At 42.8% G+C, this 26262-nt stretch overlaps 1 protein-coding gene across 2 annotated transcripts in view; it reads right to left on the bottom strand.

The window, feature by feature from the left end:
* Nucleotides 1–26262, bottom strand: part of MAP3K3 (mitogen-activated protein kinase kinase kinase 3) — a 61818-nt gene extending 35556 nt beyond the window's left edge. The window contains exons 1-3 of one of the 2 annotated variants that reach the window (XM_080825460.1): nt 25958–26262; nt 16864–16985; nt 3945–3985 (exon numbers count right to left, since the gene is read on the bottom strand). In XM_080825460.1, coding sequence (XP_080681586.1) covers nt 3945–3985; nt 16864–16985; nt 25958–25961 — 167 coding nt within the window. In that variant the 5' untranslated portion in view covers nt 25962–26262. The remainder of the gene's footprint in view (nt 1–3944; nt 3986–16863; nt 16986–25957) is intronic. The other variant, XM_080825459.1, reaches the window with a different exon arrangement.

The raw sequence follows: 26262 nt of genomic DNA, 5'->3' as shown, positions 1-26262 counted from the left end.
GAAACAAGAGAGTATTAGAAAGAAACTCATATATATATATATTCCATATATACAGAAGAAAGTATAGGATTAAAAAAACACTGGAGTGGAGAAGGTCTTCCTAAGCATTACATAAAATACAGAAGACAAGAAGACAGATTTGACAACAAAAATTTGAAGATTTATTTATTTATTTATTTTAGAGAGAGAGAGAGAAAGAGAGCATGCATATGCCAGCAGGGGGAGAGGGAGAGGAAGAAAGTCCTCAAGCAGATTCCCCACTGAGCACAGAGCCTGACACTGGGCTCCACTCCAAGACCCTGAGATCACGACCTGAGCCCAGATTAAGAGTGGGACACTCAACAGACTAAGCCACCCAGGTGCCCGACAAGAAAACTTTAAACTTCTGATAGCAAAATGAGCCATCAACAAAGTTGAAAAACAAATATCAAGTTTGGGGGGGAAAAAAATCCTTGCAAAATCAGTAAGACAAAGATAAACAACCCAGCAGAAACATGGGCAAAGGACATGCTGACAAAAATTCAAAGAATTATGAACGACTAATAAACACGTGAAGTTATGTTTAATATGATGGAGGAAATGCAGATCAAAACCACCTTCATCTCTTGGCAGCCTAGACTGGATGAAATCGGACTAGTGCTGGGCAGCAGAGCAGCACTCACACCTGGGGCCTCTACAGTCCTTGCCCTCCTTGATGCTGAGAAGTGTATGGTTCTTTTACATCTTCTCTGCTCCCCCTGAGTGGGAAGTGTTAGAACCAGAGGAAGAAGCAATAAGTCACAGGATAGAGGATCTAAGCCACTGGATTTTAATGGAATCTGACCAGATAATTTCTTTAACACTCTTCTGTGCCAGGCTGGCACAAATAAGTGGGCAGCGAATAAATTTCATCATCAAGAACTGCGCTCTTCAATATGTGGCTAGTTCAAATCAAACTAATTAAAATTACATGTTAGATTGGTTCCTCAGTCTTACTCAGCACACTGCAAGTGCTCACTAGCCATATGTGACCAGTGGCCATCATACTGGGCAACACAGGTATATAACATTTACATTATAGCATAAAGTTCTTTTTACATTGATATCAACCATAGTCTATCTTATCCTTCACACAAAGCCTAACATCTCAGAAAGATAATTTCTCCATAACTTTTCCTTCATTCATCACCACCTTTCATTTTTGTAAATTATACTGCCGAATACAGTAGTTTATATCCCACCTGGAAATCCATTCATATTGTAATCCTTGTATGCTTTTTTTCCCCTCAAATCAACTGTTCCAGAGAGTGATACTGTTAGATTCTATCTAGGTATGGGTTATATGGACATAGGCGTTTTCTGGAGTCTTTTAAGAGAATGGCTTCCCATTAATTCCTAATAGCAAATCATACCCCCTTCACCAGGACCCCAGCAACAGTCTTTCTGAACAAAATACCAGAAGACCTTTTGGATGTCCCTAGCACACTGCTAGAAAAGAATCAGGCTCAGATAAGTTCTCCTGCATTTGGTCTGGCGATGAGGCATTCAAAATCACCAAAAGCCAGCCCAAAGTCAAGATTAGAAACCAGGACTTTCAGGTTTGGTAGGATCTAAGCTGCTGCCATCACAATGAATAACAGGCATTTTTAGCCAGTGCTTCAAAGAGGGGCCAAACACCTATGACAACCACCCCCACCACTGTCCAGACAGGAAGATTTTTAAAGGGAAGAAATTTGAATCTATAGTCCTCCTCTTCTGTCCTCCTGGGGCTAAAAGAGAAAAGCATTAGGAACCTGGTTCCTACCCTTCCAAAGTAAAGAGAAACAGAATGGATACCTGGTATAGATGAATGGAAAAAGTCACTATTTCTTTTCTCTTTTCTATACATTCTAATTCTATAAGGGCCTACTACATTTAGATAGATACTATCCATATTCCCCGTAAAAAGTAAAGAAAGCCCACAATAATATTCTCTACAAAATCCCAAGACTTGAAACACATGAAACCAGAGCTATCTGGCACAGAGCAGTTTGAACTTGGCTTCCCTGCACCAACTTTATAAGGTCCTCAATTCCACACATAGTACGCAAACAGTGAAATACCATGGCTCCTGAAAACAGCTCCATAGAAAGAGAATGCACAGTTTTTAAAATCTTGATACCAACACTCTGCTGCTCAAGGCCATTCCTGCCTGACCACCTTAAATATTTGTGGTTTCGATCTGGCAGCTTCTCTGAAACTAAACACATACACTTTCTCAGTGTAAGTCCGCTCACTAACACTGCATACCCACTTTAGGAACAGGAATTCAGGAGAGGGTAACTGCATAATTAACTCCAACACAATTGAGCTTTTGATTTTGTATCTACTTCTGAAAACTCTCTGCTGCTCTGAGTTTGGCAACCCCTCCAAAGCCCCGTCATTCCAGAAGTGTGAAAAGCAGCAACAATGAAGTGACAATTTAACTTCCCTGCTACTGGCAGGACACAGGATGAGCAGCTGGAGACAGGGCTCAGAAGACTTTCCTCCCTCTAGGCCTGAAACAGCTCTAGAATCCACATGGCAGCAGCACAACTAAGGCTCTGCAGATCACAGTGTATTCACCCAGCAACCTCTGACAACCTTGCAGGCTTGTGAATATACCTTTTTAAGGGAGAACAGCAGCCGTATATCTGGACCCATGCTAAGATGTTTGGAGGCACTAAGGTCCTCTGGTGGGACTTACATAGTACAAGCAGCTTATTCTCATGGGTATGCTCTTCACATTTCCAAATGTTCAAAGGGAAAAGGAGGGTATCAATGGGAGAGAAGTGCACAGCAGGGAGCAGATACCTAAAAGCACGCTTAGGTACATATATGCCACATACATGCACACACAGGATTCTAATTATCCATGACCAGAGTTCTGTATGCTTCTTAGAAGTTTTTCCTTGGGATGACTGGGTGGCACAGTCAGTTAAACGTCTAACTCTTGGTTTTGGCTCAGGGGTCCTGGGATCAAGCTCTGCATCAGGCTCTGTACTCGGCATGAAATTTGCTTGGGATTCTCTCTCTCCCTCTGCCCTGCTTGCTTGTGCTATCTCTTTCTCTCTCTCTCAAATAAATAAATAAAATCTTAGGAAAAAATGTAAGTTTTTCTCAAGAGGTGCCGGGCTGGCTCAGTTGGTGGAGCATGCAACTCTTGATTTCGGGGTTGTGAGTTCGAGCCTCATGTTGGGTGTAGAGATTACTTAAAAATAAAATCTTTTAAAAAATAAGTTTTTTCTTAAATAACGTGAGAAATTAAGTGGAGTCTTATTTTTCTCCACTGAGAACTTCTACCTTGACTTTCTACAAAAAAACAAACACTAACAATGGAGGAAAGGACAGAAGGGTTTCGTAACATTACTTTCACTTCCTTAACAAGGTAAGATACTGAATATAGACTGAAAAACTCCCTCTTTCTATATCCTCAAATGATCTGAAATCTTTCACAACTGACAAACTTGATGCAGTTTTCCCCCCCAGACACATTCTAAAGAAACTTCCAATTCACTAACCTGGCCCTGATATGGACAAAGCCAGGGCCATTCTGTTGGGCTAGGAATAGCATCACATCACAGGAGAATCCCAGTCTCTTTCTGATGCTCGTAAATGGCACAGTGTCAGTTTGGAAGCCATAACTCTGAGTAGAGCTGGAGTCCTGACTTCCTTCCCTAGCAAAGTGGTAGACCCCTCAGGGGTAGAATAAGAACAGAAGAGCAAAACATCAGCAGATGAAATGGCTTCCAATTCTGAGACCAGAAATAAAATTCAACTGCAAGCCAAATAAAAGATGAAAATTACTCTTCTGTGCCCAATAAACCCCATCACCCAGCCAGTGACTCCAGAGGGATCACTCCAGGGAACACAGCTTTCATAAGTTCAATGCTTTCTGAGAGCTGCAGCACACGTGAACACAACCACTGATCAGAAGGAAGACTTACCGCCTCTCCCCGTTGTGCTCAAACTTGATTCTGACGTCACTCTGCCAAAGGAATGATAGACAGGTTAGCGGATTCTCTGTGTTATCTGTGGCATGTGTTAGCCTGCCATTCCCAGGTAAGCTTCAGGTAGTCCTCTAGCAACGTTAGACAAACATCCCTGATGGCTCCTGTTCCAGCTTCTCTACCTCATATGCATTCCTTTCCAATGAGTTGGGAGCCTTCCAGTTCTAACCTCAGGAGCAAGAAAGCTCCTGGGACAAGATCCCCAAGTAGCGGCCCCAGATCAGCTGCTATGCTCTGACAGGTCATTTCTAAGTTCTACACTCATTTCCACAACAGACATTGGAGTTTCTCTCACCATATCACCTCCTGGCCAGGATACCTTTCCTTCTTGGCTGATGTGACTGAACAGAAAGAGAAATCTTGGGATGGATACTTCCTAGCTATGGGTCCACAAACAAGTTACTTATCTGTAGTTTTCCAGTGTACAGTGGGGTTAAACATACCTAATTTGCAGAGCTGCTATGAGAACAAAACAACATAATGTAAATAAAACACCAGATACAAAGTAGACATGTGATAAATGGTTGCTGCTGCTACTACAGATTTCTGAGTTCCTTTCTGGGTTTTTTTTTAAGATTTTATTTATTTATTTGACAGACAGAGATCACAAGTAGGCAGAGAGGCAGGCAGAGAGAGAGGAGGAAGCAGGCTCCACGCTGAGCAGAGAGCCTGATGCAGGGCTCGATCCCAGGACCCTGGGATCATGACCTGAGCAGAAGGCAGAGGCTTTAACCCACTGCGCCACCCAGGTGCCCACCCCCCCAGTTCCTTTCAATACTACTCCCAGTGGGGTAAAGTGGGATCCTGGACAAGTTACTGCAGAAATGTTCCCAGATTTGTCCTAAATGACCATGATGGGTAACCTGTAAGGTGCAGGAGGACATGAACTGCAGCTATCTTGTTTCTGTACCCCCAGTGGAAAGCAAGGGGACTGGTATATAATACCTGAGCTTACTATTTATCCAAATGGATTAAATGGGTAAAGAACAGAATTGTGTAAAGAGTGTAAATATCAGAAATAGGAGGAAGTTGAAGCATCAGAACGTTAAGAAATAAATCAAGGAGGAAGAGATATTGTAAAGGGCAAACAAATGACTCAAAGGAGTTTAAAATGGCAGGAAAAAGGAAAAGATATTATAGAAGAAAAGAAAAGGTATATAGAAAAAAGAAAAGTTAAGACTGTCAGGAAACCAACAAATAATAGAGATGGAGGAGAGAAAGAGTACATAATCAGTGAATAAGAAGTATACTGAGAATAAAGAGAAATGAATAGACTGTGGCTTAGAAGAAAGAAGGTTCCAAAGTATCTTTAGATGAGAAGCACAGAGCAGAGAGAGAAAAGGACAGAATGGGACAGAATGTCAAAGGTAGGGTGGATACATAAAGGACTTCCTTTACCCAAGAGATTAGAAGGCTAGAATTCTCCTCCAGTCCACTGGCCTGGACGGGTGGTTCTAATTTACACTCTAAAAATGACTGAGGACCTCGGGACGCCTGGGTGGCTCAGTTGGTTAAGCGGCTGCCTTCGGCTCAGGTCATGATCCCAGCGTCCTGGGATCGAGTCCCACATCGGGCTCCTTGCTCCACAGGGAGCCTGCTTCTCCCTCTGCCACTCTGTCTGCCTGTGCTCACTCTCTCTCTCTCTCTCTCTCTGACAAATAAATAAATAAAATATTAAAAAAAAATGACTGAGGACCTCAAAGAGCTTTTGTTTATATAGATTGCATCTACTGAGATTTGCTATATGAGAAATTAAAACAGAAAATTAAATTTATTTTATATACTTTAACTAAAAATATTACATGTTAACATAAACACATTGTTATAAAAATAACTATATATTTTTAGAGTTTAGTGAGAGAACACAAATTTCTTTAATGCATAGCTTAATAGGAGACAGCTGGGTTCTCATGTCAGCTTCTGGTTTTAATCTGTTGTGATAATATATATCATGTAGCTTCTGGAAAACTCTACTGTACATTCTTAAGAGAATGAAGGTAAAAAGGGCAAGTAACATTTTAGTATTCATATGAAAACAGTATTGACCTCATGGACCCCCTGTAAAGTTCTTGGGAACTTCCTAAGTATTCCTAGCCCACAGCTTGAGAATCACTGCATCAAAATATAAGAATGCACTCTTCTAACCCATTATTTTATTTTATTTTTTTAAAGGTTTATTTATTTATTTATTTGACACAGATTGAGAGAGAGACATCAAGAGAGGGAACACAAGCAAGGGGAGTGGGGAAGGAAGAAGCAAGCTTCCCGCTGAGCAAGGAGCTGGATGTGGGGCTTGACCCAAAGACCCTGGGATCATGACCTGAGCCAAAGGCAGACGCTTAACAACTGAGCCACCCAGGTACCCCCCATTATTTTAAAGACAAGGTGTAGCTGGGGCTCAAAGAGCTTCATATCCCTGAAAAGTTCACATGCTAAACAGTGGACAACAAAGCTCCCCTAAACTGCAATGTGATAACTCTTCAAAACAGTCCTGATTTTGCCCTCTCATCTTTTTTTTTTTTTTTAAGATTTTATTTATTTGACAGACAGAGATCACAAGTAGGCAGAGAGGCAGGCAGAAAGGAAGGGAAGCAGGCTCCCTGCCCAGCAGAGAGCCCGATGCGGGGCTCGATCCCAGGACCCTGGGATCATGACCTGAGCTGAAGGCAGAGGCTTAACCCACTGAGCCACCCAGGCGCCCCGCCCTCTCATCTTTTAATGTAACATACAGACCACTTTATCCACTAATAGTATATGAAAATAGCTAATGTTTATTTAACATTTGCTGTGTGCTAAGCCTCGTTCTAAACATGTTCCATTTATCAGTTAAACAAACCCTCACAACAGATACTGTTATTGTCTTGTTTTACAGGAGAAACTGAGTTACAATGAAGTTAAATAAGTCCCCTCAGTGTCACCATGCTTTAAAGAGTGAGCCAGGATTCAAACCCTGCAAGCCCAGCCCTTGACCACCATCCTAGCTACAACTTCAGTGTCTCAGAGGCAAAGGAGGTTTATCTCACTCACAGATGCAGGGCTTCAATGGGAGAAACTATCAAAGGATCTTTTGTGACCTTACTTTTTGGAACTCATGGTGGAGATGGAGGAATAATGGAGTCAGAACCAGGAGCCTGAGGTAGCAGTCATGTAACAAGCTATAGGTACAGGGCCTGGAAAACCAGCAGTGGAGGCTTTGGCTGAGGTTGTGAGTAGACAGAGATGAAGGAGGTAGAATGGGGAGGTCAGTGCGCTCCATCCGGTCTGCACTTGTGTGTGCGCGCTACTGTGTGTACGTGTGCGGGTGTGTTTGTGCATGCGTGCATGCCCGAGCAGCAAGGCGGGGCAGAGAAAGTTGTGTGGATTTAAGGTTTATGCAAGTGACAGCAGTTTTTGGTCTTCTTCTCCTTCCCTGAAATGCTGAGCAGTTAGCACAGCCAGGGCTCCCCACGGCACAGTGCCTATGACAGGGTGCCGTGCACCGACATGCCACCTCCAGCTGCCTACACGCTCTAGTCCCGCAGCCAGCCCTGGAGTTACGTGGACGCTCACCTCAGTGCGCAGCCCTGTCTGCCCCTGCAGGTGGGTTACCACAGCCCTGCACCTCCTGCTGCTCGCAGCCCAGCACACCTTGGTATAGCTCTCATTATTGCTATTTTTTATTAATAGATTTTTTAAAAGATTTTATTTATTTATTTGAAAGACAGAGATCACAAGTAGGCAGAGAGGCAGGCAGAGAGAGAGGGGGAAGCAGGCTCCCTGCTGAGCAGAGAGCCCGATGTGGGGCTCGATCCCAGGACCCAAGAATCATGACCCGAGCCAAAGGCAGAGGCTTTAACCCACTGAGCCACCCAGGTGCCCCTGGATTTTATTTTTAGAACTGTTTTTGATTTTCAGAAAAATTGAGCAGATAGAGCCCACATACTCTTCTCCCCATCAATTTCCTCTATTGACATCATACACTAGTATGGTACATTTGTTTTTGTTACAATTAATTAACCAATACCGATGTATTACCTAAGGTTCATAGTTTATTCAGATACCCTTAGGGTTTATTTCTTTCTGTTGATTAAAAAAAAAAAATTGTAGGGCATGCCTGGGTGGCTCAGTCAGTTGGGCTTCTGACTCTTGATTTTGGCTCAGGGCATGATCTCAGGATCGTGAAATCGAGCCCCAGGTTAGACTCTGTGCTCAGCACAGTCTGCTTGAGGTTCTCTCTCTCCTTTTGGCTCTGCCCCTCCCTTCCCTGGCTGGCACATTCTCTCTCCCTCTCTCTCTCACATGCTCTCTCTCCGCCCCACCTTCAAAATAAATAAATAAATAAATAAATCTATCTTAAAAAATGTGTATTCCTCTCTCGATTTTTCTCTTTTTATAGCAATAAAAAAGCATATAGCAATATCTCTTCAACTGGGACACTATACTTTGATGCATTTATAAAGGAATCTCCTCTGTCTCTTTGTGGGACCGAAGGAACTAAATTTATTTCATCTCGGTCATAATTCAAGCACTATTCTATGTGAATTCAGTTAGAAAGGGAATTAAACTTTTGCCTTAAACCATAAATCACTCCTACTCAAGACTAACCAAGCCTGTGATTAGTAAGCAGTGTAAACAAAGACGCCTCATGTTCTGAATCCCTTCTCTGATGTGGTGACAGCCTTTCCCGAGCAGGATGCCTGCAGGTACCCCACGGGTGCCCACACCTGCCAAGCTCCTAAATCTGAGTTCCCCCTGTCAGGCTGACCAGAATAAGCCATGGATAAGAAAAGTTCAGGTAAAGATAACTTTATTCAGTTCCTCCTGCCAACCATCCTCCTTGCCTCTCTGAGACATTTCATACTCGTGGCCAAATCCTCTTTAATGAGGTTCTCTCCTCCCTTGCCTTCTGTGACTCTGCCCAGCCCAGACAACCTGCCACCACTCTAACCACTTCTGCTTCTTTGCTGGTTCCTCTTCCTCATGCCTTCTCCCACCCCTCCCCCAACACATGATGTTCCTTGATGTTTGGACTTTCCGCCTCTGGATTTCTCCCCATTCTTCACATCTTCTCTTCAGTAGGAATAAAAAAAAAGGCAACTTATAAATAGAAAATCCCCAAGTCTCTGACCAGCCCCAATCTCTCATGCAAAACTTCCTCTGTCTGCCATGTAACTGAGGCAGGTAAGTCATTGGTAAGAATGCAGCATTAGAGTCAAACCATTTGGCTTCAACTCCTGGCTCTACGACCTCCTAACTACATGATCTTGAATTTGACTAACCTGTGACTCAGTTTCCTCATCTGTAAAGTGCAAACCATAACAATATTTATCTCAGGGAATTATCAAAAGAATTAAATAAAATACTTAGGTAAAGATAAGAGAACAGTGCCTGGGACATAGTAAGTGCTCAATAAATGTTAACACAAGTCCATGAGCCTTTAGCCAAAATCCGTGGGACCAAATGCGTGTCAGGGTGCACACTGTAGACACAGGGAGGCAGTATACATGTTCCATGTATGATGTAATGCCTCCCCCCAGGGTAGGGTGTCTGGGGCAGAACTTCCATGCCACAGGCAGAATACGAACAGGTATTCCCCATGCTTCTCTGCATCACTTAGCCTCTCCTGAAGTTAGTTTGGGGCTTTTTGACTAGTTCTCACCAAGAGCTGGAAACATCACTGAGTTCTATACTCCCTTCCCTGGCAGCCATGTCCCAGGTCAGTGTGGCCGCCCTCAACCAGGGTCCTGACTGTGGGGAACACTGTCTTTCCCTTGCCCATACTGGGGATATTGTGTTAAGTCACCTAAGATCTAGGGTTTTTCTAGTAACATAGTACAAGCTAGTTTTTGTAGTGAAAAGTATAAATGCTCACAATAAGTAGAATAAATAAAGACTATAAATAGCCCTGCATCCACTCAAGCCAGGTTTTGCTGCCAAACGAGTTTGCCACAAATTGAAAAAAGGAAAAAAAGCCTTTTCAGTTTCCAGTACTCTTTGGATTTCAGAATTGCAGATAAGTGATGGTGGACCTGCAAAAAATCACACACACACACACACACACACACACACACACATTCTGAGTTTTTTTCACTATGACCTCAAACTCAACCTGGCTCCATGTATGTCTGGACCAATAGCCCTCCTAAACTGGTCCCCTTCTCAGCACTGCCACTTCTCACATTGGTACCACAGCTCCCTTGGCTGCAGACTCAAACCTCTGAGTTCTGCTTGATTCTTTCCTTCCTCTGCCTTCCAATTCTCCCTTCAAAGGCCTCTGTTATAGCACCCCACTTCTCATTCTCTCTGTCCTTTCTCTCACTGAGCCCCTTTCCCTCACCCCTGGATTCCTAAGGGAGCCTCTGTACTTCTCAGCTCCCTTTTCCAACACATTCTACATTCCTCTATAGTGCTGACCATTTTAACCATGGATTTTGCCACGTCCCTTCCTTGTTCAAAAAGCAATCAGTGACACCCCTGACCTATGGAATAAAGTCTAAATTTTCAGCTGTCATTCAAAGCCCTTCGAATTTACTCTCACTCAGTTTACCTAGACATCTCACGCTGTTCTCAGCAGGAATGCTCTCTGCAGCCCAATCATCCTGAAATAAGCCATGTTCATTGCTTCCCCTAGGCCTTTAACCAGCTGCCTGATTTGGAGTGCCACCCTTCCTCCCTGCCACCTAACTAAACGTTCACACATCTTCACAGTTCAAGTGCTACCTCCTTCAGAAATGAGTCTGTAACTCCTTTGGCTCAAGTTCACCTTTCACTTTCCTGGTCTTCTACAGCACTCACTGTCCGTACCATACATTTAGGCAGAGTTGCATCCCATCACAGTTTCTTTTTTATTTATTTATTTATTTATTTATTTGAGAGAGAGAGAGAGAGCACAGGGTGGGGGAGCAGAGGGAGAAAGAGAATCCCAAGCAGACTCCCCACTGAGCACAGAGCCCGATGCAGGGCTCGATCTCACGACCCTGAGACCACAGCCAAGCTGAAACGAAGAGCTAGATGCTTAACTGACTGCAGCATCCAGGAACCCCACCTCAGTTTCTTTTTTTCATGTATTTCTCATTTCCCAATAAGACTGTACGATTCTCAGAGTACAGGGAACGTATTTCATTGTATGTCTAAGGCTGGACTATAGGCACATATTGAACCGAAGGAGAGGGGCCATCTTGCTAAGAAAAAGAATTCCAGTACAAAAATTCAGATCTAGACAAGTTCAAGTTCCCTGCCCACCACAGTCAATCCAGTAACAATGAGGGCCATGGCCAGGAGGACAGTGCAGGTTGAAATACAGATTTGGCAACTTGGCAGGCATGACAGGAGTAACCAACAATGATACCAAACTTTTTTTTTTTTAAGATTTTATTTATTTATTTGTCAGAGAGAGCGAGAGAGTACAAGTATGGGGAGTGGCAGGCAGAGGGAGAGGCAGGCTCCCTGCCAAGCGAGGAGCCCGACATGGGACTCGATCCCAGAAACCTGGGATCATGACCCGAGCTGAAGGCAGGCACCCAACCAACTGAGCCACGCAGGCATCCTAATGATAACAAACTTAAGTAGAAATAATCTTCTCTAAACTAAACTCAAAAACTGAACATGCAACACAAGAGAGCTCCCAGGAATCCCCGTAAAAATCAGAATTTATTATACAAGGCTTGTGAACTAATTTGACTTTGGTACTGGAGTCCTTATTTTGCCAAAGATAGTAAATAAATGAGAAGAAAAAAAAGGACAACAAAAATAATTTTGTGTGACTCTGGAAAGTCCTAAGAGATCAATGGAAGAGACGATTATAAGGCAAACTTCTCTGCCCTAGTTCTTTCTATATCCTCAGTCCTTGCATTTTATCTGGCATGCAGGAGCAGTTCAGTCTGAATGAATCAGTGATTAAATGGCTTATTACTTATCTGTGGCTGCCTAATAAATCACCACTGTACACACATAAATAAATGTAAACATATATATATGTATATAAAATATATGTAAAGCAATCTTCTTATAAAATGTCAGACTTATATATTGCTTTATGTTTTATTTCCAAACTAGCCAGACTATCTTATCAACAACCTTTGAAAGAGAAAGGAAGTCCTGAAGAGCCAGGTCTATCACAGTAAAAGCAAAGACCGTCTGCTCAATCACTGACCTTGCTGGAAGAATAGCCCCTAGAATTCTCCTCCTTTGGAACTGAGAACCAAGAGCTCTGCCCTGCTCGTGCCTGCAGTGAGGAAAGCAATTTTTCCATTCTGAAGCTCCCACTAGTGAACATCTGCAAGGTCAGACCCAGCAGACCCTGAGTTCTGTTCAAGCCTTACCAGTTTGGTAAGATTTGAGAAAAACTGGAATTAAAGATTCTATTTCGGGCAGTGGGGTGGCTCAGTTGGTTAAGCATCTGTCTTCGGCTCAGGCCATGATCCCCGGGTCCAGGGATTGAGTTCTGGGGTGAGCTCCCTGCTCAGCAGGCAGTCTGCTTCTCCCTCTCTCCTTTGCCCCTCCCACCCGCTCATGCTCTCCCTCTCTCTCCCAAATAAATAAATAAAATCTTTAATAAATAGAGTATCTATTTCTTCCCCTACTGCGATTCTTAGAAGTTAGGCTAGCCTCAGAGGTTTGCAAAGGACTATCTGGTAACAATCCAATAAGGGCAAAAAACCTTAACCCTTTCAGAGTTCCATGACAGTATGCAGAGTTCTGAATAGAAGCTTTCGTCAGAGCTCATACTGCAATGCCAGAACAGAAGTGATGTAATCACTGCCGCTTTACATCTGTACATTTGTTTCATAATGTACAAGATGCTTTACATTCTACAATCTTACAACAACTTTTAAGAGGTAGACACAGTGGGTATTATGATGTCTGTATATCCGATGGAAAAACTGAGGTTTAGAAAGATTATTAGACTTAGACACAGTAAAATCACTGTGACCAGGAGTCAGAAGATATGACTCCTGAATTTGCGTCCCAGCTCTACTCGATACCTTTGTGTAAGCACTTTGCAAACTCTAAAGTATTATACATGTACTATGGTTGTTGTTATTATTGTTAACTGTTGTTGTTGAAAGCACTATGTACACTGTAAAATCCTAAGTTAATGGATCAGTAACAATGACTTCCAAGCCAGTGCTCTTTTCACTCTACTAAGCTGTCAGCTTCACAGAAACATTGCACCTGCTGATACAGCACTGAGTTAAGACCAGGAAAGGGATGCTGCTCATCGCGGTCTGCAAAACTGTCCACATGGCCCAGGCCACCTGGGATGGGCCACACATTTAAGAATGTTCAGCCAGCTCTAATCAGGCTGTAGGCTTCCAGGGATCTAATGTACAGGAGGAAGAAGAGAGCACAAATCCTGCCTCCTAGCAAACAGTTCATAGCTAAGCACCTCACTGCCCATGTACTTCCACAGCTGCTCAGAATGCTTAGTTGTTGCCAAATGCATTCTCCTCTTCAATTAGTTACCTATTTTAGTCACTTAGGGAAGAGGATGTCTGAAGTCCTACCAAGCAGAGATGTTAAGTTAGGTTTTTCCAGTTCTTCCAGGCCTCAGCCCCCCACCCCCAATATTTCTGTCAATGAACCCACAGCTCTTCTGGCTTTCCTTTCCTGTGTCCAGCTTGAGCTCCATGAGGCAATGCCAATCTCAGCTCTGCCCTGTAGCCAACACTGCCCTTCTCACGCTGAAGTAAGCACTCTTTGCCTGTGCTGGCACCATCACCTGCCTGAATAGGCAACTTTTCCTGCTGGCCAAAATACTTAGTTACTTTCAGCTGGAACTCTGCAATTTGAATCTTTAGCCCTATTTAACATCTCCTAGCTAATCTGGCATCTCTTAGCCATTTAAATTAGGTTTTAATCTTTCATTCCTCTCTCCCAAGTATAGACCTCCTGGCAGAAGAACTGGTAATGGAGAAAATGGTTTAATCCTATCCTAAGCCCTAACAAACAAAAACAATAATATTAATAAATACGGATTTGTTCTATAAAATGTCAAGTCCTATGTTAACATATTATTAACATCACCAGACTCTTAGGCCAGGTTCTTTTCATTACACTAAGCTGTAAACACATCTCCCTCCAAGGTTCCCCCTACCCCCATTTCACCCCCTCCTTCCTAGAAATGTATTCACTGAGACTTTTTCCCCAAGTTTCCGCTTTTGGATTTTGCTGAAGAATACCCCTCCTGGTCAGAAGCTGAACATCTGCTACAATTCCCAGGAGACACCATTCTACAACCTTGACTTTATTAAGGGAAAAAGTGATCTTGACATTGTCATTGCCTTTTACCCAATGTTAGCATAAACTTTGGGCTTCCATTTCTAAACAGCCATACTAGTTCCACAGCTCCATGTTTCCCCCAGACCCCCCTGCCTCCTGGAATAGAATCTTAGCTAGGCTTCCCACTGATGAGCTTATCACAATGTGCAGAAACACATGATGGGTGTGGAGGAATGAACATCTCAATGAATCGCTAAACACCTCAAGCATGCACTTATTTTCTTGCCCAGCAAGCCAAGAGTCCCTTATATAATGTATAAAGTTGTGCTGTCCAAGACAGTAGCCACTAGCCACATATGCCTATTTAAATTAAAATTAATTAAAATTAACTAAAATCTAAAATTCACTGCCTCAGTGGCTCAATAGCTACGTGTGGCTAGTGGCTACTACACTGGACAGCACAGATACAGAACACTTCTATCATCACACAGAGTATACTGAACAGCACTGACAGACGCTGCTTATGAATAATACTGTTCTGTGACATGGTGACTAAAAGCACAGAACATAGGTAATGAGTAACCAGTGCTCCCTACAAATCCACTAAAATGACTTGCCTAGGAAATGAACTCCACACTTTTCCTGTACTTGGATCAGATCTGAAAGCACATTTTAGCTTTATGAGTAATTTGGTTCCTTACCAAAAATTTCTTTTCCTCACTGGCCCCTGCACATGAGCTTGTTGTTAGTGTGGGGCTCTTCAGAAGGGCTGAGCTGCCGCTGTTTTGTTTTTTCTTTAAAAACAAACAGACAGGGGCGCCTGGGTGGCCCAGTGGGTTGAAGCCTCTGTCTTCGGCTCAGGTCATGATCCCGGGGTCCTGGGATCGAGCCCCACATGGGGCTCTCTGCTCCGCAGGGAGCCTGCTTCCTCCTCTCTCTCTGCCTGCCTCTCTGCCTACTTGTGATCTCTGTCTGTCAAATAAATAAATAAAATCTTTAAAAAAAAAAAAAAAAAAAAAAAAAAAAAAAAAACCAAACAGACTGGGGTTAATAATTTGTATCCTCCATGCAACAGAAAAAAAGTTGATGATATTCAAGTAAATTGTAGGTACTCAGACCCACTACCTCTTAAGATTACTTCTTAACCAACAGGCAATCCTTTTTTACAGCCTTCTCCCTTCATAACCACGGACTTGACTTTAATAACACAGCAGCAGGCACAGGACAAGATCAGGACTTTTCTTACAATAGCTTTTAGGTTTTCATCAGAAGGATCTCTAAAAGGTAATCTCCCTTCAAGAAATGGATCAGGGACCACCACACTACCCTCCTCTTCCCAGCCTGGTTCCTTTGGGTCTTCCAAATCAAGAAAGCTTCCCCTTTTCACCTGATATCCACGCTAATAGCCCCATTTGGAGAAAGATCAGCTGACTGGAGCAGCACACTCCACCATAGGAAGACAGGAAGGAAAGTGAGGTCATTAGGCTCAAGCCTGGGGGAGGGGACTCACTTCTGGTAAAATGCTCTTCCAAAAGCAGCTTTGAATAGAAGAGAGTTACCACAAGGCAGAACCCACACAATTAGACAGAATAATGTATGAAAATAGTATAAGAATGGGCCCTATTCTGTTATTCCCCCAGTTCTGTAAGGTAGCCATAAAAATGAAAGCAGCTTTCTAAGCTAATCCTTCTGTTATATCATGAAACAAAAGGACTCAGGGTCCCTAGTTTTCCTAAAGGCAGGAAATACTCTGAGAGGCTATATCTAGCAGACCTTAGACAGTAAAAGTTTTAGGGCCTTACTTTTTCTCTAGGAACCAAGGATTCTTCGGAACAATTGGTAAATAAGGTGCAAATCAGGAAAGAGGTTAGCTGATAATGAAGAGACCCGCAAGGGAAAATGGCAAGGACAAATTCTCATCAAACACACTAAACATAGCCATATGATATAGCACTAGATACCCATTAGGGAGGAAAGCTCTCCATCATTCACTCCTCTCTGCAGGCCAGAGAACCCAGGAATCAGGGAGTCTGTAAATGACATTGGAGGCCAGAAGGCAGTTCTCAACAGTGCACGAGTTTAAATGTTAATAAAAATAAGAACTGTTTTCCTAAAGAAGCACACAACTGTCAATAAAACAGGCACCCTCAACTACCTGAGTTACTATGAGGGGAAACAACTGAAAAACAATAATTATTGTTTTCTTTAGAATATATTGTATGACATTTTATTAAATAAACTTTCCTTCTTAATTATATTTTACATAAGCTAATACTAAAATTAATTAATTTTTCCTAAGTATATACTGTAAGGTAGTTAAAAACCTTCTGAGTTAGAGATTATGAATCTGGATTAAACACTTGCCAAATCATCAGTAAAGCAACAGTTATATGAATCCTGTCTCTATAAATGAAGGAATTACTCTTATTCTCTACAGATAAACAGTAGGCACAAGGTCAGATACACAAGGCTTTGGGACTCCAGATCATGACCCACACCTGACTGGGTTATATCACTTACTATTTAACAGACTGTGAAAGAAAGAGGCCAATAGCATTCAAGCCTAGTAGTAGAGTATCCTTGGCTTCTCAAATATTTCCCATTTGAAAACCCCTCCCCAGCAATTTAGTTGGGTTTGCCATAGCCACACACACACCTGCCTATTTGGGTGACCTGTGTCTTTGTTCTTCATGGTCTCATATCCAGGCACCCGGGGACGTCGGCTCATCTGGAGCGCCACCAGATCCTTCATGATTGAGTTCAATGCCTCCTGTTCATCTGTAACGAAAGAGAGCACATGGGTTAAGATACTTTAATAGGGACCATAGTTAAGTGTTGAATCACTAAACTGTACACGTGAAACTAATATTACACTGTATGTTAACTAACTGGAATTTAAATAAAAACTTAAAAATACAGGCCAGCAAATTACTATCAAAAATTATATGACTGGGCGCCTGGGTGGCTCAGTGGGTTAAAGCCTCTGCCTTCAGCTCAGGTCATGATCCCAGAGTGCTGGGATCGAGCCCTGCATCAGGCTCTCTGCTCAGCAGGGAGCCTGCTTCCTCCTCTCTTTCTCTGCCTGCTTCTCTGCCTACTTGTGATCTCTATCAAATAAATAACTAAAATCTTTAAGAAAAAAAAAAGAAAAAAATTATATGACTAATAGGGAGTTCTGCCCAGGTAAAATGACAGACCCTGTAACTACAATCGCATGCATCTGATGTCTGAAGAATAGATAAATGAGGTCAGACTATGGCCACTTAAATTTTAATGGATTCTTAACAAATCTCCAATAAGACTTCTGGCAGCAATATTTACCAGTTCACTGGTGGCAAGGGAGGTACTCAAACAGGGCAATTCTTCCAGTGCCAGAGAAACTCAACCAGGAAAAACAGATAAAAAGTTGGAGCGAACAACAACATAGCACAGTGTAGTAAGGTAGCGAGTGAAAAGATGAATTCTCAGAGAGCTGATTATGGGTCAGAGTCACACACAGACTTATTCTTAGAGCATCCCATGTAGAAGAGCACATTCTAAAAGGTACCAAACAAGGACCTCTGCTTTGAACAGAAGTTATTTTACAAGCCTACTCTTTGAATGCCCCCTCCCAACTCTTTACAAGTTTATAGGCCTTCTGCTTCCCATAGGGAAGCCAAAAGGCAGCTCTATTGTTTTTCTTCCCTAACTGACCAAGCAATGCATTGTCTCTGCCTTATTGGTATTACTTTTAATCCCCTTTTCTTGAACTAGCATAGAGTACTAGAATTCTCACGCACTGAAGACGACTGGACAAAAAACCCAGAACCCAAACCAGCCCAATTCCATGTTTAGCAAAATTCTCCCAGGTCCTTGAGGAGAGCATTTGGGAGTTGAAAATAAATCTGTTGATCTGGAAAAGAATATGAAAGATGAGTTGTTACACGTTTTGGTGACAAGTGAGTCACTTGGGGACCTGGAGCACACCTTAAAAGAAGTAAGTACAAGAGACTCCACCCAGAGAGTACCTGTTTTTTGTCTTTCGTCATTGTGCCTTGGAAATGTTCTAACACCCTGTGAAAAGAACAGCATTTAGTGTAGGAAGTAAAACTGTGCTATTTGCCTCTTCCCACTTTCTAGATCAAATGTGCTCAAGTGCCAACAGGCCCTCTGAGGAGGTTCAGGAAAGGAAGGAGAAGGGCACCCATGTGAAGGTTTTTGCCTGCTCATAAAAGTAAAATCAGACTTAAAATGTGCAGAGAAAACACCACTAGAGTAGCTTTCCATCCAATTCCATTTCAAAATATGTACCAAAGTATACATGAAAGTTGATGTAGAACCGAAAGGATAAATAAATGGGATAGTGACTGTAAAGGAAGTAGGTATCTACAGAAAAACATGTCAAAACTTAAACACATACATCCCAAGATAAAACAGTCACAGTGGAAAACAAACAAACAAAGAAACAAACACAAAACGTCCTATCAATTGTTTTATATTTTCTAGCAGTTTCCCTAAAAGCTCCTTAAAGAAAGGGAAGTTTTATGATATTTTGTTTTGTTTTTTAACCTCCCAACCAAGATTTAAAAATTAGAGCATAACATCTAAGCTCAGAAGACTGGCTTATATATATAATATGTGTAGGCTTACATATTAAGCTAGTTTATGTACTATTTAATATATGTGTATACAACTTTGGGGCCAACTGTAGCAGTAAACTGGGATCACTACAAAGAGAATTATGACTAGGTAGGTGTTTTCTGAAGCACATCCAGTGATATTCCAAACAGGAAAATACATGGAGTTTTCAGTATCAAGGGAACCACCCTGAGAATTGGTAATTTCTATTGTTGTCTCAACTCAGATATTGAACCTAGATGGATGTGAATATACACACAGAGATGCACAACACACATGCTTGTCAAGTCAAATCCACGACAAGTAGAACTACAGAATCATTTCTAATTCTGTATAAGATGATGCTATTATAAGAGCTGGTTTATCAGGTTGACAAATTTGGTTTCCGGCAAGCTAACCAATTCCTGGCATTACTTCATGGATAAACTTGTTTGGTAGTTCCAGGGCTGAGAACACACCAGAGGAATGGTTTGGCACTATCTCTTAAAACCCAGGATAACTGACAAAATGGACACAGGAATATAGAATCTGATTTTTGTCAAAGCCGAAAACACTGCTAAAGGCAGACAGCTTCTTAAACTGATACTTCAAACTGAGGATGTGGATAAAGACAGGAAGTAAATCAAGTGGCTCTTTTAGGCATTTCTTCCTGGATGGAGATTTTTAACTGAATTATCAGCACTCTAGTATGATATGCCTCAAAAACAAAACCAAACAAACAAAACTTTTTAAAACAAATGGCAGCTTTCTTGAGAGTACAGCTAGCATTTACATGCACTTTGAAGTCAGAAAGACCTGGGTTTAAGGAGGCTTTCAACAGATCACTTATTCCCTTTAAGCCTCAGTTTCCTCATCTGTAAAATGGAGATAATAAAAGTATCATCTCACAGAGCTGCTGTAAGAGCTAAAGGAAAAAGAACTTAAAATTATTCCTCATGGTACCTAACTAACACTTAGTAATGCTAAAAAAATGCTGGCTATTTATCGTCAATGGGAAAAAGGTCAGTGGAAAAAGACTGGACACTATTTAACCCTAATGCTTAATTTTTCCTGGATATTTATTAGTCATTAACAACAGCCATTTACTGAGTACCAATATGTATATATTAGATATATAATACACATTAGATAGTTCCAAGTTCTTATACATTAGATAGTTCCAAGCTGTTCAAACCCTAGGGGTAAAAGAATGAATGAGACCCAAATACAAGCTTACACAAATAAAGCGATGGACTTAGACAATATACAGACCAGAGTACATAAATACACACACGTAAAAAAAATTTTTACAGTGAGTAGCAAGAGGTTTTATAGATTACTTTACATAATTATTAACAGAATAAGGATTCTTTCAATAAAGCAAGCTATTCCAGCTACACAGGAGAGCTGAAAAAATGAACTGAAGACGAGAAAGAACCTAAAAGCAAGTGAGGGGACTGAGGGGAAGAAAAGCGGGTCAGGGACTGATCCTCAATGAGTACTAATCCTTATCGAGTAGAGTGGGAAGAAAGTATGCTGGCAAAGAAATCTTTAAGAGGACTGGAAAAAAAAAAAATGAGAGTGACACCAGAGCAGTCAGGACCAAAGAAGGACAGTGGCAGGCACAGGCCAGGCAGGTCCAATAGAGCGGCAGAGGCAGAAACAAAATTTTAAAGGGAATCAAGAAGCTGGAGATTAAAAGGACACTGGAAGTAGTAGAAATCAACAAATTCATTTGTGAACTTTACACATGAGCAACTTGAGGCTAGGGTAATAGTCAGTGTGCTATAACCTTGAAAAGATTTCCTGAGGATGGAGGTGGTTTGACACACTTAAACGCTACCAGGAAGAAGCAGAGAGGAAGAAGTTCATTCTAGAGGTTAAGAGGCTATGACTACAGAGAGAAGGCGTATTCATAGAAAAGAAAAAAGAAGGGATCTATGAAAAAAGGATTAGAGTTCAGGCTTAAAAAATGGAAACTCGCAAGCAGTCTTAAGCAGACAGCTATCCATAATAATCCAGCAGCACGGACTTTTTCTTCTCTGGATACACTGACCTATGGTCTGGGGGCTGCCAGGCAACACATTCCTTTCTCCTTACCTCCAGCACAAAGTCAATCTTGCAGAGTGAACTATTACATCCATCTAAAAGTAGGGTCTTAAGGCACTCCCATTTACGAATTCCCTTGGCTAAAAACACAGAAAAATTTCTAGTAGCACATTGTCCTTCAGTAAACATTGTTGTCCTTATGACATCTGTGTACTATGTCAGACACCCTCCCTTTTCCATATATACAAATCTCCAAAATAATGTTTTAATTGTTGTTTTCACTTAACTAACGTTGTTATTTCTTCATGTGGCCAGCACTCTACTCAGCAGTGCCAGGCTGTCCGATTACATTGCTCACCCAGGAGATGCTGTTTTCAGTGTCCCTGAGTCAGATTTTATTACCTTCTCCCCCCTTTCTTTAAAGATTTTATTTATTTGACAGACAGAGAGAGAGGATGAGTGAGCACAAGCAGGGAGAGCGGAAGACAGAGGGAGAGGGGGAAGCAGACTCTCCACTGAGCAGGGAGCCCCACATGGGGCTTGATCCCAGGACCCTGGGATCATGACCTGAGCTGAGGGCAGACACTTAACCAACTGAGCCACCCAAGCACCCCCAGATTTTACTATCTTGATCTTCATGACATTTCACATATTCCCACTGCCTTCACCTTGTCAGAACCTGGGCAAACATTATTTTATAGTGGCAAACATTATTTTATAGTAAGCACAAACAAAAAGGCCTGAGCCTCAACTCACAAGAAACTTTTTTCCTTCATAGACATGGCTGAACCTTTGCTAGATCTCAAAGTCAAATTCTGGTGTTTATTTTTCTGTTTCTGGGATATAACAGCCCTTCCAAAGAAACTAACCACTAAAAATTTATTTTTTAAAGTTTTTCTTTATTTATTTGAGAGAGAAAGGGAGCGAGAGTGAGAAAGTCACTGAGGACAAGCTGGGGAGAGGCAGAGGGAGAGGGAGAAGCAATCTTCGTACTGAGCAGGACGCCTGACATGGGACTCGATCCCAGGACCCCAAGATCATGACCTGAGCCAAAGGCAGACACTTAACTGACTGAGCCACCCAGGTACCCCCAAAATTTAAAAATACATATTACAAAGTAAGCTGTTGCTTCCTCATAAGAATCAACATATCACCACTATATTTTATTTTAATGTTTAATGAAATTAGCCTAAAGGTCTGGAAACTATAAAATTATGTATGTCAATCCCAAAACTATAGAACTGATCTCTCGCTCCCATGCATCTTTACACGGTTTGGACAAAGTACCTACAACACCCCTTGTACTCACTTGTTTACATGTTTCAGGTTCAACTTACCTTTTTAAGGTAACTTGTTAAGGCAGGATAAATACAGATATAGTGTCTAGTACTGCTCCCAACACATAAGAGCCAATAAATAAATGAATAAAGATTAAAGGAATAGCTTATATAGACAGAACCAAGAAAACTGCTTCTTATCCTTTGTGTATTCCCCAGTTGGATACTTACTTTTTATAAATGCCTAAAATTTAGTTTTAAAATCCAACTGTTAGGGGCACCTGGGTGGCTCAGTAGGTTAAATGTCTGCCTTCGGCTCAGGTCATGATCCTGGGGTCCTGGGACTAAGCCCTGTGGGACTCCCTGCTCAATGCGGAATCTACCTCTCCCTTTCCCTCTACCCCTTCCCTCACCTCACCCCCCACTCCTGCTTCCTCTCAAATAAATAAATTCTTTTTAAAAAATGAAATCCAACTGTCATTTAAAACATATCAGAAATCTAGTCGACACACAGCCATGTTGACTCATCAAATTTCAATTAAAACAGTTGACGGTCAGAGTCTAGATTGTCAGGTTGTCAGATTCTAGACAAGCTGAACTGACAATGGTCTACTGAGAGCTCATAACAGCCCTGGAACCTTAGAGACCCAAGTTGTCTGCAAATCACAATGATTCTGACTTCCAACCAAGCTATCAAAGCAGAACCAACCCATCCTTAATCCTGTACTCAGTTCACTATAGTTTCCCGCAACATTTCCAAGTTGCTACATGTTTTTCAGTAACATTTCCCACTAAGTTTCAGATTGCATTTATAAAAAGTCCAAATACACACAAGTGAATTAGTCTCAAGTGTTATTAACAGCATTTGCCACTATAATTACTAAAACCGGGAGAGTATTCTAGTGTGACCAAGAAAAATGAGCAGTCAATCCCAATTTTTTTTAATAACAACATAGTATCAAAGCCAAAAGAAAAAAAAAAAGAAGCCTATCTCCATATTTCCTATTATTTACAAGGTTAAATGTACTACAGGGATAAACGTAGTTCCCACTAGGCATTTACTGAGGCTAACAGCCAATATAAAATCTAACCTGTTTTTATTACCAACCCAAGTTGTCAAACAAGCTTGAGTCTGGGGCTTTCAACAGCTCAGAAAAATATGACTATTAACCAAAGAACCTGCAGGGCAGAGACTCCAATTAGTTTTGGTCCTTTCCTCACTGAGCTGAAGTTTAACAAGTATCATGAAAATATTAATAAGTCTGTATGTCTCTCTTATCAACCTCTTGCTGTATCATAATACATTTAGAACCACAGCAACTAAAGCAAACTAATCTGGGAATCTGAATTTTCATCTGATGAAAATTCTTTTTTTTTTTTTTTTTTAAAGATTTATTTATTTATTTATTTGTCAGAGAGAGAGAGGAGCGAGAGTGAGCACAAGCAGACAGAGTGGCAGGCAAAGGGAGAAGCAGGATCCCTGCCGAGCAAGGAGCCCGATGTGGGACTCGATCCCAGGGCGCTGGGATCATGACCTGAGCCGAAGGCAGCTGCTTAACCAACTGAGCCACCCAGGCGTCCCTGATGAAAATTCTTAAATACTGGAAGTCAGTATTTAAGAGACACTCTGTGTGTGTGTGTATACATATCCTTGCTGAACCTTTTATACAGTAAATTAAAGATCCAGGCTCTGGAAGAACTCAGTATTAGTTCTAATTGCATATCAAGGTCATCTACAAAAAAAAAAAAAAAAAAAAAAAAGAGCGAGAGCGAGAGCGAGAGAGAGAGAGAGAGAGAGAGAATGGTATGAGGGGAACCTGCTGAAGAAAGCTAGGCAGTGGCTCTTAAACCAGCTTGCCTAATACATGGCAGCCACCAGGCAAGTTAGTTCCCCTCTCACTGCCTCAGTTGCTTTATGTAAAACAGACATGGGGACAAATGAAAAGCAGAGTTCCTGGTCCTTTTTTCTTTGCGTTCTGGCCACTACCTATATAGTTCCTTTCCTCCCCATCACTGTCTCTCCATAAACTCAAACACTTAAAATAGTTCTTAAAAATGTCCGGAAATGTGAAAACAGGCTGACATCTATTTTCATGTTGGACATGCAAATGTAATGAATAAATCTGGGCACTTTTACTGATTTAGCAGTCAAGAAAGTGGGGAGTGGGAGTCTGCCCATCCTAAAGTATTACATACTCCCCTTCAGGACTTAAGACCTCCCTCACCAGACAAAGAGGAAAGACTATCACAAACACTGGTTCACAAACCAACTCAAGGATTGAGTTCAATCATCAAATTCCAAAACACGAGATAAATGTTTGAAGCTTGGGGAGGACAAGAAGAATCATGTACCCCATTTATAGTAAATGTTTGGTAAGTATTTGCTGAATTATATATTTAAATATCAAGCCTTAATGGGTTCCTTTTTCTGCTTGCTGTCACAGGAGACTATTCCAGAAGAGCAAGTGCTTTTGAAGCAAAGCATGGGAAGGAAACAGTAAAACCAGCAAATGAACAAACCCATCCTTTACTGTACAGGGGAAGTGTGGAATAGAACAAGGCAATTCATTCAAAGGCACAGTGTAGAGACAGGCAGCAAAACAGTTATCTGCTCAATGTGACACAGCATACACAGCATACACTTAACCTTCTACGAAAATGACTTGACCTTGCTATAGGGCAAAGCAAATATTAACATTCCTTCTTCACGTGCATGGCACTTCACAGATACAATGAACGCCGTTGCAAAAGATCCTCTCACTGAAGTTTACTCCTTGGTTATTTAGGACAATACCAAATACTTTGCAAAACTTGTGATTGTGGACAACAGTATCACAATAACCGATCCAACAAGAGAAGCAAAGTACATCTAAAATGTTATTTACTTCTTAACCTAGTCCACTAATCATTTGCTAAATTACCAAAAAGGACACCGAAATATAATTCGGTTCAAATGCCGCGTGCAGAAGACATTAAAAGCGTTTCTTAGATTACATCTTCACAACTGAAATTGCAAGTATTGATGAAAAGGAAATGATTTCATAAATTCTTTTGTGCAGCGAATGCTTCTTTTAAAAGTTACATAATTTCAGCGATACCGCTAAATAAAAATAATGGATGTAAAACACTGCAACAGGATTTTTCAAAAAAGTAGGATGTGAATTATAACTGGCAGTCCCCGACCAATTCCTAACCTCCAGCAATCTGCGTGCGGCTCGCATTTCTCAACCGCGCTGTTGATAACAGTGATTGTCGTTTTAATCACCTCTCAGCCTATCTCCCCGCACGCCCTCCCCCCTGCGCTGGGGCGCGCACAGGGCTTGAGAGCAAGCCCCGGGAACTCTCGCTGGCCGGCCTGTGTGAGCAAAGGGAAGGAAATGACACAGGCAGGAAAAAAAAGCAAATCAAGGAAAAGACACAACAGCAGCTGGGCCTGCACCAGCCTCCAGCCCGGGCCCCACACTGAGCTCCCGCTCCCCCGCCCTCGGGCTCGCGGTCCGGCTCGCTCGGGCCGGAGTGGGCTGCCCCGCCAAGCACGGGCCCTCGATCCAGCCACCGCCTCCTCGGGATGCGCCCGCCGCGCGGCCCGGAAGAAGGCTGCCCAGTGGGCTCCGCCGGCTGGGACCGCCCCGGCGGCCTGGGGGAAACCGAACCCCCGCCCCGGCCGCCGAGCTGCGACCGAGGCGGGCGGGCGCCGGCGGTCAGCAGCCCGGGCCCTGCGGGCTGTCCATGCCTGTCAGGCGGCGGCCCAGGGTCCTCCTCCCCTCAGCCCGGGGCGGGGCGAGGCGAAGCAGCGCGGGCACAGGCCGGGGCGGTGGCGACACTCACCCATGGTGGCGATGGCGGCGGCGGCGGCTCGGGCCCGAGTGTCACCTCCGCAGCCGGAGCTGCATGCCGGGGGCCCGGGCGGCGGGGACGGCAGCGGGCCTGGCTCCGCGCGGGGGGCGCGGGCTGCGCTCGGGCCCCCCGCCGCCTCCCCAGGCTCCGGCTCCGGCTCCGCCCGCGGCCGGGCGCTGTGGCATGGGCAGGGTGGCCCGCTACATCCCCGGCGCTCCTCGGCTCGGCCCAGCCCGGCCTCGGCGGCGCCGCTCGGCCCGCCCGCCCGCCAGTCTCTCAGTCCCGCAGTCGCTCCG

The sequence above is a fragment of the Martes martes genome (genome assembly GCF_963455335.1).
Source record: "Martes martes genome assembly, chromosome: 16".
NCBI classification, from domain to species: domain Eukaryota; kingdom Metazoa; phylum Chordata; class Mammalia; order Carnivora; family Mustelidae; genus Martes; species Martes martes.
Note: the sequence above shows the minus strand (reverse complement) of the source record. Positions and strands in the feature narration are given on the sequence as shown.